The sequence below is a fragment of the Amblyomma mixtum genome, chromosome 2, assembly GCF_055824585.1.
Source record: "Amblyomma mixtum isolate Tamu chromosome 2, ASM5582458v1, whole genome shotgun sequence".
Lineage (NCBI taxonomy): Eukaryota > Metazoa > Arthropoda > Arachnida > Ixodida > Ixodidae > Amblyomma > Amblyomma mixtum.
In genome coordinates, this window is record NC_143013.1 from 19501946 (window position 1) to 19518169 (window position 16224).

At 45.2% G+C, this 16224-nt stretch overlaps 2 protein-coding genes across 7 annotated transcripts in view; one reads left to right on the forward strand and one right to left on the reverse strand.

Annotated features, from left to right (window-relative positions):
- Kdm5 (Lysine demethylase 5) overlaps positions 1-16224 on the forward strand; it is a 61248-nt gene that overhangs the window by 17356 nt on the left and 27668 nt on the right. For all 6 annotated transcript variants that reach the window (XM_089570702.1, XM_089570701.1, XM_089570704.1 and 3 more), the window contains 9 exons: positions 923-1042; positions 2012-2167; positions 2983-3075; positions 4169-4257; positions 6305-6467; positions 8509-8628; positions 9281-9418; positions 9874-10112; positions 12198-12534. In XM_089570702.1, the coding sequence (XP_089426828.1) occupies positions 923-1042; positions 2012-2167; positions 2983-3075; positions 4169-4257; positions 6305-6467; positions 8509-8628; positions 9281-9418; positions 9874-10112; positions 12198-12534 (1455 nt within the window). The remainder of the gene's footprint in view (positions 1-922; positions 1043-2011; positions 2168-2982; positions 3076-4168; positions 4258-6304; positions 6468-8508; positions 8629-9280; positions 9419-9873; positions 10113-12197; positions 12535-16224) is intronic.
- On the reverse strand, positions 13897-16070 carry LOC149358584 (uncharacterized). The gene has a single exon (XM_089570700.1). It carries the CDS (start codon positions 15886-15888, stop codon positions 13957-13959), a length of 1932 nt encoding a protein of 643 aa, XP_089426826.1. The 5' UTR covers positions 15889-16070; the 3' UTR covers positions 13897-13956.

A 16224-nucleotide genomic window follows, 5' to 3' on the forward strand; every position in this document is an offset into this window, starting at 1 on the left:
CGAAGGAAGCATAAGGTGCCGATGTTGCTTCTGCAGTGCGCATCACATCAACGCACACTTGAGCGCTGTCGAGGTTTTGTTCCTGGCCTCAACAACTGCTGCCAAGCTGTAGCCCATGGGTTATTGCGAACTGAGATCAACTACCGGTGCTGAGTGATTGAACACTTCCCGATCAATATTTGCTGTGCCGGCCATGTGGCCGACATGAAAGCCTCTTTGCTGAAGGTGATTTTTCTTTGCAAGTGTAGCCAGGAGGCATGTGAAGCACCAGACCATCGCTCACTGCTTCGAGAAAGCCAGCTTCTCCCAAAGCAGCAGCGCAGACACAGCACCTGTTGGGGACAAAGCTGCCGTGATTGACATTTCTGCAGCAGCTGATAGCACCGCCACAACAGCCTGCTTGGAGCAGCTCTGGGAGTTTGCTAGCAGGTTGGACCTTGTGCCTTCGGCTCTGGGCCACATGGACTTCCATTGCCACGGAAGGCTCGACCACTGATGAAGTTGCAGGGAGAGTCATGGAAGCGACCACGTTGGATAGATGCCACCTCCGCAGTGGCGTTGCAGCAGTTGACACTTTACAGATATACCTTGGAGGTTCAGAGCTCGGCCAGAATTTTCTGTTCACAGCTGGAAGACATTGGGGCCGCAATCCTGAAATCTGCACTCGCGAAGCGTGTTCAGGGAACACTGGGCCATTTCTACCACCGGCAGTAAATCAATTTGCCCATATTTGTGTGTGCATTTTGTTTTTCTATAGTTCAGATGTAACGAAATAGCGGATATAGTGAAGTAATTTCCAATTCCTGCGAACTTCGTTATAACTGGGCTAGACTGTACAGTTGAGCATGAGTGTCTTGGATCGTGCTTGGTGCTTTCATCTTGTGCAGCATGAAAGAGTGATTGAGCTCTGTTGCATTTCCAGGAAGTGCGGAAACCCCAGGAAGCGTTCGGCTTTGAGCAGGCAATACGCGAATACACCCTCCAAGACTTTGGCGAGATGGCGGACAGATTCAAATCCAATTACTTCAATATGCCAGTACACGTAAGTTGCAGTTGCCTTGCTTTGGTTAGCTTGGCTGCTCCTTTTTTGTTGTTGTTGTGACGGATAGTAAATGCCAGTGGCAGATCTGGAGGAGTTGTAGAGAATAGCAGTGTTGGTGAAGTGGACCTGCAATTGCTGTTGCCGCATTTGTATAATCTATATTAGTGCAGGAAAGAGTTCAGAATTACCTAAATTTCTGCACAGCGTAAAACCTCATTAAATCGACCCTGGTAATTTGGAAATTCGAATCACTTGGACTGCCGCTGGCGTTCCGCTAAAGGGTCATGTAAGTCTATGGCGTTGGAAGCTCGTTTATTTGAACGCGCCGGTGCTAGCATTTTTGACTTCGGACGGTCTCCTGACGGGGCGCCATGTTGAGGTATGACCTGCTTGACAAAAGAATATTTACTCTCGGGGCTGTACTGTATATTAGGCACATTAGGCACAGAGGTTGCAGGTGAATACCACATCTTGATTCATGCATAATAGTGCCTTCCACATCATTATAGAGAAGGAAGCATGCCATCAAAATTAGGTGTCTATACTCCTGTAAGCTCTCCTTTATCTCATCACTCCTTATTACATGATTGCTTGCTTGTTTGACGGGCTGACTCAAAAGCTATTATTTGGAGCCTTTATCTGGGGCAGAAAAGGATGTTTGATTTATTGAAAGCACCATGAAATTTGATCATTATACATTATTATGTTTCAAGCAGAATGCAATATTGAATTTAGAAGCATTGTGTCATGTAATTTTGTTTGCATTCTCTGAAAAAGAATTGCGGTGAAGTAGTTTGCTGGAAATAGTCATTCCTTAGATGAACAAAGACGAGAGCCTCGGTTATCGGGTTGAAAATGTGGTGTCCTTTTTTTTTTTTCTAATCTCTCTTTCCTCGTGTAATTGCTAAGCCTCCTTTTTTGTATCTGGTCACGTGCCACACTCTGTTAATTCACATTTTCTTGGCGCAGGCGATTTCCACCGGCGCGGTGGAGAAAGAGTTCTGGAGGATTGTCTCTGCCGTCGACGAAGATGTCACGGTGGAATATGGAGCGGACCTGCACTCAGTGGAACACGGCTCGGGCTTTCCCACAAAGAACAGCGCTGAACTGTTGCCGGGCGATGAGGTGAGCAGTGCGCACAAGCATCGGGCGCGTGAAAACAGTGCACACCTCTTGAATTGAATCTGTAAGCGCTTGTATCGTGAATGGGACGTAAATGCAAGAATGCCATTGCAGTGATGTTTCTGTGCTTCATTGAAGATACTCACGTGGTCTGGAGTCTCGTTAGAGCACCTGTTGAACACAAACAGTGGCTTTGTGTTGTGAAGCTGGCATACTGTCAAATCAAAAGTGGCTTATTTTATGGTCACATAGTTTTTCTCCTTTATATTCTGTGCCACTTGAGAAACATCATGTGTTACTTATTTTCAGCTTGTATGTAACATCTTTTAAAGTATTTCGTGTACTCGAGAGATTTATTTCAGATGCGAGACATCACGCTTCCATAGTGCGAGGTTTTTTTGTCGTATAATCTCATGTAAGGGCCGCACCTGTGTATAGGCCACACCCTGTTTTGGACTATGTAATTGAGAAAAAATTACGGTTGCACGTTTTTTTTTTAATTCGTGTATAGATCGCACCTTCAAAAACACACCCGGATTTAAAAAAAGGAAAAGTGTGGCCCTTACATAACTTTTTATGTTATTTACAGTAAGAAATTGTTGCTTTAGGTTTTGTTTTAGGTTTTGCTTTAGGTTTTACGTCTTGGAAAGCGTCAAATAGTGGTGTGCCTGGACAGTGCAGGTTTCGCATGTTTGTACTGAACCTTGGATGTGCCAGTGTTGTGAGTGGCTGGGAAGCCTTTCAGTGTGCAACTCACAATTTCATAGACCCTTACCTCCTTCCCCTCTCTCTCTTTTTTGTCTGTGTGTTTGTACCAGGACTACATGAACTCTGGTTGGAACCTGAACAACCTGCCCGTTGTGGATGGTTCTGTGCTGCGCCACATCAATGCAGACATCTCTGGCATGAAGGTGTTTATGCGCTTCTAGTCTTAGTCTGGGGGGGGGGGGGGGGGGGGGGGGGGCTGGAGACCAGATTAACTCAGTCTCCCTAGGTGGCTGTGGAATGCAGTTTAACTCTTATCTATGGACTTATTCATTGGCCTTTGCATACATTGTGTTGTTTTCTCATCCCAGAAACTCTGTTAAGGTGGATCAGTGGGGATTGATGGGTGGGTTAAGGTGAGTTAGTGGTCGGATTACAGTAATCCTGCATGACAACCGAGTGTAAGGTACTTGAACATTATATAGAAGGTGATGACCCCTGCGTACCATATAAGGGCAATGGAACCAGTTCCAGCTGGAGTTTTGGCTGCAAAATCACAAGGAGAACATTAGGTGCTCATTGTAGACACCATGCTGATTCCAAATATGTAATTTAATTTTATGTACAGTAAGTCTTTGTGCACTTATGCAATATGTTAAGTAACTTTTGCCGAGAGTTTGAGAGGAATTCTACTGCAGGGAACTTGCTAGATTGCATGCTATTGGTTTCTCTTGACATCAAGCTATGCAATAAGGGTGAAATTATCGTCCTGCCTGTTATAGAAGGTGAGTTACAGTATTCTGAAATCATCAGATTCTTCCCGTTTGTGAAGTGGCAAATTCAAAACCCTGTTAATCACTTCTATGATGGGCAGGATAATAATTTTGCCCTTACTGCATAGTTTGATGTCAAGACAAGCCAATGGCATGCGTCCTAGCAAATTTACTGCAGCAAAATTTATTGAAAGCTCTTGGCAAAAAGTTACGTAGCATATTTATAAGTCCACAAGGGCTTGTTTTACGTAAAATTAAATTACATATTTGGAATCAGCACGCAAAAATACATGTTCCCTGAAGATTCCGTTATTAACAAAAAAATTTTTTTGAAGACCAGCTTCCCCCATTAAGAATGTGGTTGAGAAGGCCCTCAAGTTTTTTTTTTTTTTTTAATCATTATGCATGCTAGAAGCTGCTGTCTTAGTCTAGGATGAAAATATTTGAATTGGTGGAATAAGTTTCAAGCAGTTTCAGGGAAGTGTGGTCTCTTCTTTATTTTTCTTTCTGGTGATCTTTATCTTAGATACCATGGATGTATGTGGGCATGTGTTTTGCCACATTCTGCTGGCACAATGAAGATCACTGGAGCTACTCCATCAACTACTTGCACTGGTGAGCAGTTTGGCAGTGAGCACGGTTGGTCTGTTCAGTTAGGCGACCTGGCCTTGCTTGACATGAGTGAAGCTCTTCTTCTTCCTTGGCAGTTGCCAACTTCAAATTTAGCACCCATGTGATTACTGTTTTGCCTTTGCTCTAGCCAGATTTTTGTTTGTAAAATGAAACTGAAACTGAGCCAGTGACTTGTAAGCAGACACTCACTATGCTGCTGTAAGTGTAGTTATGTAAAACTACCGTAAAAACCCGTGTATAATACGAACCCGAATATAATACGAGGCTAAGTTTTAGAGACGCGAAATGGGAAAAAAAAGTTTCACCCGCGTATAATACGAGTAACACAAGCTCATAGAAGACATTTATTCAAATCGCATCCCGCACTTCACTTCAATTACTTTCTTCTTCAGTAGCGCTTTCTTCGGACATTTCTTTGTCCGACAAATCATCCCAAATGTAATCGAGGGCGTTCGAGATGCCGCACTTCTTAAGCCCGCTTCAGCCACCCGGTTGGCGTCACTGCAGGCTCACCTGAGCGCATCCACTCTGCGTAGCACCTCTTGACTGCGTCCTTGAACGGTTTGTTTACACAACCATCAAGCGGCCGCGAAAGCTTCGTTGCGTTCCGCTACACGCGAAAAGGGCTTCTTTCTGTTGTGGCCATCCACGAATGCTTCCTTCGACGACACCAAACTGCCTCCCGGCCGCACCGTTGCCGATGTTCTCCGCAGCTAAAATCGCTTGAAAGTAGCCGAGTACTGTTTTCGAGACCGTTACATCGTGCTCCCTAAAACAATATCCACTTCACGAAGCGTGCCTTACAAGCACGCACGTGCATTGTCAACAGGCGCACGGCACACCGCGACCCCCCGGCGCACCCAACGGATCAACAAAGAAACGACGTCGTGACGTCGTTTATTGAGAGTAACGAAGCCAAGCCGTAGCCACGCCGCAAAAACGAAACCATAACTTCGAGCAACTTCGAAAATTTTTGTTCGAATCCGCAAATAGTACGAGGCGGAAATTTAGGACGCTAATTATGGGAAAAAAACCTCGTATTATACGCGGGTTTTTGCGGTAAATAATGTGCACAACTTGAGGCGACATTTCTTTTTTGTTGTTGTTGTTGCTTTGAAGTGTGCCTCAGAGTTCGCCACTTTATCAATGTTTCAGGCTAGAAGCTGCGCAATATGTGTTATGTTTGGATGCCTTGAATATGTATCCCTTTTTTGGCATAATTTATCTTATTGCAGCACGGCCATTGGAATGGGTGAAAAATTTTGCTGGTGGTGTAACCACTTTCCCTTTTCAACACAACATGGTAGCTGTGTGGGGCTGTCTTTGCGTGCACAAGTTCACTCAATGGCTTTTAACTTGGAGAGAGTTGTGGATGGTGCCAAGATCTTTGTGCACAAGCATGCTCCTATGGTGACCGGAGTGCTTGCTAGGCTTAAACTTGCCATGGCTAACTGGAATGTTTTGTGTTCCTTTTTTGGTTGGCCGAATGTTGTTCCAACTGCTTTCTATCTCAAATGATGGTGGTGTTTGTCTTCAAGCGAGCTGCTCACTTTCTTGTAGGTGAAAGCTGTTAAAGGTGAATGCGTGCTGAAATTGGGGGGTATGTTAGCTCTAGTTACAGCATTACACTCTTGAAAGAACTGCAATTATTGAGGTGATTTCTTTGGAGGAGAAATTCTAGAGGCCCGTGTACTGTGCGATGTCAGTGCACATTAAAGAACCCCAGGTGGTCGAAATTTCCGGAGCCCTTCACTACGGCGTCCCTCATAGCCTCAGTTGCTTTGGGACGTTAAACCCCATAAACCAAACCAACCAAACCTGAGGTGTCACAGGCTTGCATTTCTTAGTGCCTGCATTTAGTATGGATGACTGATGAGCATGTAAGTTAGGACACAGTGAGGCCAAAGCATCTGTTGCTTTGTTAGTGTACTTGTTTTTCAAAAATGATGCCTTCGCTGCTACCACATTCAGCAACTGGCTGGCACAGCCCGCAGCTTTGTTTTAAGCCTTGCCCTCGCGGCCCTTTCAGGGGTGAGCCCAAGACCTGGTATGGGGTCCCGGGTGGCAAGGCCGAGGTCTTTGAAGACGCCATGCGCTGTGCAGCGCCTGAATTGTTCCAGGCACAACCTGACCTGCTTCACCAGCTGGTCACCATTATGAACCCCAACATCCTCCAGGCTTCGGGAGTGCCCGTGAGTAGCCGGAATGCCAATGGAGGAAGAGCATTTTGAATGCTTTAACCGCCGCGGTGGCTCAGCGGTTATGGTGCTCGGCTGATGACCCAAAAGACGCGGGTTCGATCCTGGCCGCGTCGGCTAGAATTTCTTTGGAGGAGAAATTCTAGAGGCCCGTGTACTGTGCAATGTCAGTGCACGTTAAAGAACCCCAGGTGGTCGAAATTTCCGGAGCCCTCCACTACGGCGTCTCTCATAGCCTTAGTCGCTTTGGGACGTTAAACCCCATAAACCAACCAAACCATTTTGAATGCTTTTTTGGAGTAGAATTGGAGGTAACTTTGAACTTTTGACCCTGAAAAAAAAAAAAAGAAACCTTGAGCAGCATTTGCTGTGAACTTGCGCAGGCAGGTTTTTATTCTGTAAGACCTGGGCTGTTCACTGATGTGCCATATTTCTAGTCTGCAAAAACAGTTTCACAAGTTTTTCAGCAGTTGTTCGTGATTAAGGGGGGACACAGCTTTACAGTTGGAGACTATTACCCGTTTTGTGGCCACTCCAGTCTGAAATTATTTTGGCAATTTTGGGCGCTGCGAAAGAAAACAACTGTGTAAGAACAACTTGTACAATGTTTATTTTCCGGTATTGCTGTTTGTGCACAAGTCTCAGTGATATTTAGGCAGCATGTGGTTTAAAAGATGACGCATTGTATGTGAGGAAAATCGATGTATAATTGTCTTTTTGTTTTACCTCTGAGTTCAGGGTTGCTTGTAAGGGCCAATGTCCCTCTGGTTAAGAACCATTTTTTTTTTTCCTTCTGCTAATACTCATATCATAATGTTCCTTCTTGTTTTGTGGAGCTTGCCAAAAAAATATTTGTAATAAGGGAGTAATTACTCATTGGCATCCACCCAAGCGGAGCCATATGGCTACAGAGGAAAGCTACACAGCTTTCTTTGAAACTCGTAGTTAAGGGGGGACACTGGTCTTGAAAAGAAAATTTTATTAATTTAGCCATAGTTATGAAATTTTCAGGGCACATGTATTTTTGTGTGCTGATTCTAGATATGTCATTTAATTTCATGTAAAACAATTCCTTGAGCACTTATGCACTTTTTATGCAAGTATTTTGTGGAGAGTTTTGAAGAAAATTTGCTACAGGAAACTCGCTGAAATGTATGCCATTGGGTTCTCTTGACACCAAGGAATACAATAAGGGTAAAATTATCATTCTGGTTCTCACAGAACTTGAGCAATAGGGTACTGAAGCTGCCACTTCAGAAACAGGAATACACATTTTCGTTCTCATTTCTGAAGCGACAACTTCAAAACTCTATAACTTAAGTTCTGTGATAGGCAGGAAGACAATTTCACCCTTATTGTATTCCTTGGTGTCAAGAGAACCCAGTGGCATACATTTCAGTGTGCTTCCCGCAGCAAATTTTCTTCAAAACTCTCCGCAAAATACTAGCATAAAAAGTGCATAAGTGCTCAAGGAATTATTTTACATGAAATTAAATGACATATTTAGAATCAGCACACAAAAATACACATGCCCTGAAGATTTCGTAACTGTGACTTCATTAATAAAAATTTTTTCTTCAAGACCAGTGTCCCCCCTTAAGGAAAAATTCGTCATGGTTTGGGGTTTTAACCCCGGGACCGCCACTTCACCGAAGCAGTTGCTTTACTAACTGAGTGAACCGGAACAGAATGCGATCTACTCCACCTTGGGTGATTCACCTAAAACATTTGACTAACACTATTCCCACTTCGAGTAATAGATCATTTGCTCTCGCCCTACCGTAGCTTGCCGTCCCGGCTAGCTCAGTTGGTAGAGCGACTGCTCCGGTGAAGCTGGGGTCCCGGGTTCGAACCCCGGACCAAGAAGAATTTTTTTCTATCTACCATATGGCTATCTACCATATGGTAGCCATATGGCTGCGCTTGGCTGGATGCCAACGAGTAATTACTCCCTTACTACAAATCTACTCCACCTTAGGGGTTTCCCCTAAACATTTGACCAAAACAATATTTGTTTCACCTTCCCATTTTCCAGATCTTCAGAACGGACCAGAAAGCAGGAGAATTTGTAGTGACATTCCCGAGGTCTTACCATGCTGGCTTCAATCAGGGCTACAATTTTGCCGAAGCTGTCAATTTCGCTCCTGCTGACTGGGTACGTCAGCTTCGTTTTTCTTTTTACTGGGACGGCTGGACCACTCATACCTTTCTCCTCTTGTGTACTGTGGCATGCCTTACAAGGCAGCTTAGGAGGATATGCTTTGCAGGTGCCATGGAGTGGGAAATAACACCTCTGAGTAGCAAGGTAGCACCTCTGAGTGTCGCTTGCTTACTACAAGCATCTGACATGAGAATTGGAGTCTGTTAACTTGGAACACGCAAGGATGGTGCTTCTCTTTGACAACACTGTCATTGTGAGCAACACGCTGGGGTTTGTGAGTGCACGGGAAAGTGCGCTGTGAGAAATTGCATGGTGGCGAAGTGAAGTTCTGACTCGCAGCAGAATGTTCTGTCGGTTTTGCTTGCTGCGCCAACAGTTCTTTCTGCGAGTGTCCTTGCGCAACAGCAGGCACGCGTCTTGTGTCTGCTTTTAATGTGATATTTGAGTCGCTTGTCACAGCACTGAATCCATCTACTTTCAGTTGCTGCTTGATAACAGAGTCACAGAAAACACTTAACACTGCCGTCACAGCATGCCCACAACACTGTTATGCCTTCTTGACGCTCTGAAGAGAAAAGTTGGAAGAATGTGTCCTGTTGCTGTGGGAGTGCTGACGTGTCGCGTTCTGCATTGTGTTTTTTTCCAGCTGCCCATTGGGCGGGTGTGCGTATCGCACTACAGCATGCTGCGGCGTTTCTGCGTCTTCTCGCATGATGAGCTTGTGTGCAAGATGGCGGCCGATCCAGAGCGGCTGGACATCAGCCTGGCGGCCTCCACCTACCAGGTGACTTGTCTCCTTGAGCCAATCCCCCCCCCCCCCCCCCCCCCCCTTTACTGTTCATCCAGTAACATTGTATGTAACCGAGCATAAACACGCGTGAAAGGTTGGTTAACTCTTTCGGTCTCGGGTTTTTTTTTTCTGGGAGTAACGCACCCACAAGGAGAGAGCAGTTTCAGCGGCCCAGACAAAGTAAAAACGGCAACTTGCGAACGAAGGATGAAACGGAAGAGATGGAAGAGTGATGCAATGACCTCGGCTTGCCGCTGATAATAATGAGCGAGCTCGTGAAGGGGTAGGCACAAAATTTCAAAGACCAACAAAATGATGCAATTTGTTATCTCTGTGCATAGGTATGAGTAACGGTCGACCAGAATGCATGCATGCATGCTGGCTGACCGTTACGCATACCTCCTTCAGCGAGCCTTTGTAAACGTTTGGGTTGTGACCTTTGCATCCAGGACATGCTGAAGATGGTGGAGACCGAGCGGGAGCAGCGGCGGTGCCTGCTGGAGTGGGGCATCACGGACGCAGAGCGCGAGGCGTTTGAGCTTCTGCCTGACGACGAGCGGCAGTGCGAATACTGCAAGACCACGTGCTTCTTGTCTGCTGTCACGTGCTCGTGCAACGGCTCGAAGCTTGTCTGCATCCCTCACCGGGAGCACCTCTGCGACTGCCCTCCCAGCAACCACTGCCTCAGGTGCTGACCGCCATTGTCTTAAACTACGGTGGAGAAATGTAAAATACTGTGCTTTTGTGTATAAAACGTGCACGCATCAAACTCTTGGCATTGGTGCCTACATTTTGACTGATGCATAATAGAGAAGCGGTTAAATACAGCACAAGCTTTTTAAAGGGGGCGCCAACTGACTGAAACATGTCATGAAATTATGGCGGAAATGAAAAGATGTTGTAAGAGTTGAGCACTGCAGTATCGAAGAAACAAGGTTTTGTAATTTTGATGTGGCATTGAAAATTGCATATAACAAACAAGTGGCAACTTACGGTGAAACCTTGCCATTTTCGGTGTGTCCCGCCACGTGACCACATCTCTAAAATATTACCGATTTGTTGTTAAGAGCAGAATGTTTTTTTTTCTTCCAGGAGTGTTTGTCATATCCTATTATAATTGTTCTCTCTCCAGTGTGTCCCTCGATGAAAAGCAGTGTTGATTTCGCATTGCCAATGAAGTGCTTTTAGCTTTTGTCACCAGATGGTGCTACGGCATTTTTAATTTCTAGGAAGCGGTAACCGCAGTCCTCTAAAACTAAGATGGGTGCCACTCTATACTAAAGCTGTCTGATTACTTACTGCCTGGTGGGTTTTTGCTGGCGTGCAGTTGCGTGTTAAAAAGGGCACATGCACTGGTTGAAAAATTCCCATAAAAAATCTGCGGTGTTTCTAACAAAACTGTGCGGAATAGAGAACCTTAGTAAGTTTTCCTTTGGGGCAAAAAAAATTTGGCGCTTGAAATTCATTGTCGATTCCTTTAAGGCTTACCCGTGGGACTGCAGAAAAACCTTGCGCAAAGGGGCAGAATGCCATAACTGAAAACAGCGTGAAACTTTGCCATCTTTTGTCATTTTTTATAAGTTGACATCGCCGGAGGCTCACTGGTGGGTCATGCTGCACCCAAGGAAATCTAAGGGTGGCCCACTGGTGAGCCGCAACGCACAGGGATTAGGGCCCCGAAAATAATTTCGCAGTGAACATGCTTTTTTTTGCTCTCTGTTTTTCTGGCTAATGAAGGCTGCGAGTTGAGGATCGGCCGACTCATTCAGAGCGGACACGGACTGTAGCAAAAATGGCCGCTGCCGTCATTGCCTCTGCTGTTGCGTTGTGTCGGCAACATACATTGAGGAAAACTTGAAATTTACCATTGTTAAGGGGGGACCCTGGTCTTGAAAAAATTTTTTTATTAATTTAGATATAGTAATGAAATTTTCAGGCCACATGTATTTTTGTGTGCTGATTTTAGATATGTCATTTAATTTTGTGTAAAACAATTCCTTGAGCACTTGTGCAGTTTTTATGCAAGTCTTTTGGAGAGAGCATATAAGAAAATTTGCTGCAGGAAACTTGCTGAAATGCATGCCATTGGGCTCTCTTGACACCAGGAATGCAATAAGGGTAAAATTATCATCCTGGCTATCATAGAACTTGAGTTACAGGGTACTGAAGCTGCCACTTCACAAACAGGAATACACACTTTTCTTCTCATTTCTGAAGTGACAACTTCAAAACTCTATAACTCAAGTTCTATGATAGCCAGGATGATAATTTTACCTTTATTGCATTCCTTGATGTCAGGAGAACCCAATGGCATGCATTTCAGCAAGTTTCCTGCAGCAAATTTTCTGCAAAACTTTTTCCAAATTACTTGCAAAAAAATTGCACAAGTGCTCAAGGAATTGTTTTACACGAAATTAAATGACATATCCAGAATCAGCGCACAAAACTACATGTGGCCTGGAAATTTCATAACCGTGACTTCATTAATAAAAATTTTTTTTCAAAGACCAGGGTAGCGAAGCAAGAACTAGCTTCTAATTTAGTCCATTAGGTTCGAATGTACGCAGTAACTGAATCTGTGGCAAATGAAGCTAAGCAGCCGGCAGAAATGTTAAGGCGGACCAAACGTGGCAGATTGGCATGTTATATATCCGAATATCTTTTGAAACCGGATGTGGCATGATGAGATTATACCGTATTGAGATCCAACCGTACCATGTACACGTGAAAAAAAAAAAGAATGTTCATACTGACTAGAACTGCTGTTGTGTAGGTATCGCTACACTCTAGACGAGCTGCCTGTCATGCTGCACCGACTCAAGGTCCGGGCCGAATCATTTGACAACTGGGCCATCAAGGTCAAGGCTGCCCTGGAGGCCACAGACGATGAGGAGAAGCTCGAGCTGTCAGAGCTGAAGGAGCTGGTTCAGGAGGCCGAGGAGAAGCGTTTCCCGCCCACCGAGCTGCTTCAGTCGCTGACGGTGGCTGTGCAAGAGTCCGAGAAGACGTCCACCATTGCCCAGCAGCTGCTGAGCAAGAAAATGCGCACGCGCAACCGACAGTCGCAGGACGCCAAGTACACATCGCGGCTCACCCTAGATGAGCTGCAGGTGAGTAGTAGCCTTTGCTTTGGGCAGAGGCAGCAGTAGCTGTTCTGATGGTGGGTCACAGGGTTTGTATACAAATGCTACATCTACCACTATCTAACCTTTTATGTAACTGCCAAATTATTAGCAAAAAGCGTACCAAATTCATTGCAAATTTTTTTTATAGAAATGACTTGTCAGGCTTAAGGGGGGACATGGGTCTTAGAGCATTTTTTTTTTATTTACAAACCAAATGCAATGAAACTGCACAGACGTATTCAGTTTTTTCTGCTGATTTCAAATATGCAATTTGTTTAGTTCTAGACCAGTTAGTTCCTGAGATATTAATATATATCATGCCATTGTCTGCTGAAACAATAGAAAAGAAATGGGCCACCAGAAATTTAATTTTAATGTGTGGGTAGATTATACTACAGTGTGTGAGGAATGCAACGCTGGAAGCAGTTTTAAGTTGTTTGTCCGTGTAGACAAATAGGCTTAATAGTTAGTTTTCAAGTGAGTTGACCAGACATACAGTGCCAGAAAACATGACACACATGAAACTAACTATTAAGCCCATTTGTCCACACGGACAAAAAACTGAAAACTACTTCCAGCGTTGCATTCCTCACACATTGTAGTATAATCTACCCACACATTAAAATTAAATTTCTGGTGGCCCATTTCTTTTCTATTGTTTCAGCAGATAATGGCATGATATATATAATATCTAAGGAACTAATTGGCCTAGAAATAAACAAATTGAATATTTGAAATCAGCAGAAAAAACTGAATAAGTCTGTGCAGTTTCATTGTATTTGGTCTGTAAATAAAAAAAAATGATCTAAGACCCATGTCCCCCCTTAAGGGGGACACTGGTCTTAAAGCTATTTCCTTTGTTTTTTGACAGATTTTAATGAGAATGCACAGACTTGCTTAATTTTTTAATCTGATTTCAAATATGCATTTCTTTTTACTTTAGGCCAATTAGATTTCCAGATAATTAACAATTAATGTCCATTGTTTGAGGCCCAAATGACAAAATAATGGCTTCATCAAAAATTGATTGCAAGGCATGGTTAGATAGCCAGAAGAGTGAATTGTGAAATGTTGAGAGCAGTTTTTTGATATGTCAATTATTAATCTTTTTACAGCCTTCTGAACTTCATCATACAAAATGTGTGTACCAAGTAACAGTAAATTAATCAAAACAATTAATTTTTAAGGTTAAAATGAAGAAATCTGCTCCCAACATTTCACACAGCATACATTAGGCTTTCCATTGCAAAAAAAATTTCAGTTCTATGTGACCTGGTTGCTGAGATATCAAGGCCGCAAGACTGCTAGTAGTCGACAATATGCATTTTGAGAAAAGTGCAAAAAACAAGCAAGAGACAGTTTAATAAATATTTGCAGGTGCAGTGAGATTTTTACAACAGGAAATGGCTAGTAGCCTCCAGGGATGTAGTCCTTCTGCTTCCTACTGTCCAGGTGCCGCTTCCTGAGGACTCCTTGAACATTCTCAGCAATGGAATGTTTTCGAGCACATTTTTGCTCTCGGCGCTGGTCCTTCTCGGCCATTCTTTTTGTGCCCCTTGCGTTCGTATTGAGGCCTAGCTCCTTTAATATCGCTGCAGACGTTTTTTCACTGCCTGCATTAAACCGCATCACTGCCTCTGCCACGGCAGCTTCAACAGTAAACTTTGATGCGTGGCGCTCCTTGGGTGCCAAGGCCCATATTAGGGAATGAAGGCTCTCGTTACTGTTTTGGGTTTTACCCCTATGGCACCGCTCCAACAGCTTCCTTTCCGACAGCCGCTCATAAACAGGGAGCAGAGCTTTAGAAACATGAGGTGGAATATTGTAGCGGTGCTTTGGAGCAGGTTCCCCTCGGGCTGCTGCCGCATTGTGTCGGCACCAAGAGTCCAGTCCCAATGGGCAGAGGCTGTGGTTTGGTATCTCATCAGTAGAGGTAATGTGATGGTAGGTGGCCATCACAGCCTTCTGAGTTGCTTCTACATCTCCATTATGAGATTTCAAAGCCCAGGCATAATAGGAACTTAGTTTTGTGATCAGGTTGCCTGTCAATTTCCCCTTGCCTCCAAGGTTCTCGGTACCTTTGTGCTTAGACAACAAAGTACGCAGTGCTGTTCCCATACGTTTCTGTACGTGGTTGATACAGTCTTCCTTCTGCACTTTGATGTATCCATACACATCAGCCTCTTGCACTGCTAGAAAGGCCCGACTGTCACCATCTGAAAGCATTGTCGTATAGCGAAGCCCATACTTCTCCAAAGACCTTTCAAAAAGTATAACAGCTGCCTCAACCTCCATCTCTCCAGCCTTTTTTTCGGTGTTTTTTTGGCATAGGTGCCCAGCCCTCCAGGACTGGTAAGATGGGTCATCTTCTTTCGGACCTCGCTCGCAGCCGGCACAGAAGTTGCACAACACAACGTAATCAAGCACGAGTCCTGTAAAAAGTTCAATGACGGTGCCCACACCTATGTGGGATGTGTGGCCGCGTGTCATCCAAGTACCGTCGTATGACACTGCGATATTGCCGGCGTTCCCAAAGTCGAGTTCATTATAAAGTTCTCGAACTGACCGCGCACTCTCTTCTGTCACTTCTTTGGCCGCACGGGCTGCTGCAGGCGTCAACTTTTTCTTCACGTAGCCTTGCCACGTTTTAGTGTGAAGACCGCGATGGGATATGTTGAGTGACGAGAAAATGTCATTCAGAGCTGTCTGCTGGTTCCCAGTGCTCTGCATTGCACGCGCAGCGAGCACATTCACGACGAAAGGATTGGCTTTCTGACTGCCACATACCCGCGGCGAACTCCATGTAGACGATGTGTCCCCGCAGTTTGCGCACTGAAGAAGAAGTTTAACGGCGAGGCCGTATTCCCGCTCACCTTTTGCGAAGCTAACGTCGTCGCCGCCGCACGTTTTACACTTCACTTGTTGCATCGCACTGTTGAGCGATTCGAGGCAAACGATCGTGAAGCTTGCCTCGTCGCGCGGACAGTCCGCCGAGCTGTCGTCGCGGAAACAAGCAGACTTCCTCTTCGTCGCTGGAGTTGAGGCGAGTTCCTGGAGTTTTTTTTTAGTTTTCATATTCCTTTCAAGCAAATCTGATGGCTCGAGCATCACTGTATCGTGGCGGATGCGGGCGCTGCCGCTAGCGGCTTCCCGTGCTTCGGAGCGACTTAGGCCTAGCTGCGCAGCCTCGCCGACTCGATCGCTCGGCGCAGGAGTCTCGTCACTGTCGGCGCGCACAGTTGGAGCATGGCGCCTCTTGAAGTTATCGATGAGCGACTTCTTCCTTTTCTTGGCACCAAATTTTTGCTTTGAATGCACCTTGCGAGCGGAACCAGGCATCGTAGCGCGTTTCGTGTACTGCACGGTCAGGCACAAAGACGCGTCTCCCCGCGGCTCGGGCGCGCCGAGCAGACGCTGCCAGCCAGCTCCGCCAATCGGATGACGACCAGGTGTCACGTGCGCCGCGACAGCCAATAGGATTTAGAGTGCCACCTTTTTTTTTTGGTATTTTCTCGCCAACCAACGGGCGAAAAGCAGCAGCACTGGCGGGAAATTGAAGGCAAAAGGCGGCTCTTTCAAATGCAACCAAGATGTCTACGGTGCCGCGCATGGAACGGACGCTACGCATCGCGGAAAACTGCCGTTTCGGCGCAGATTGCAGCTCAGATTATGGCG

Excerpts from the sequence above, each read along its gene's own strand:
- LOC149358584 (XM_089570700.1), bottom strand. The coding sequence starts at position 15,888 with ATGCCTGGTTCCGCTCGCAAGGTGCATTCAAAGCAAAAATTTGGTGCC.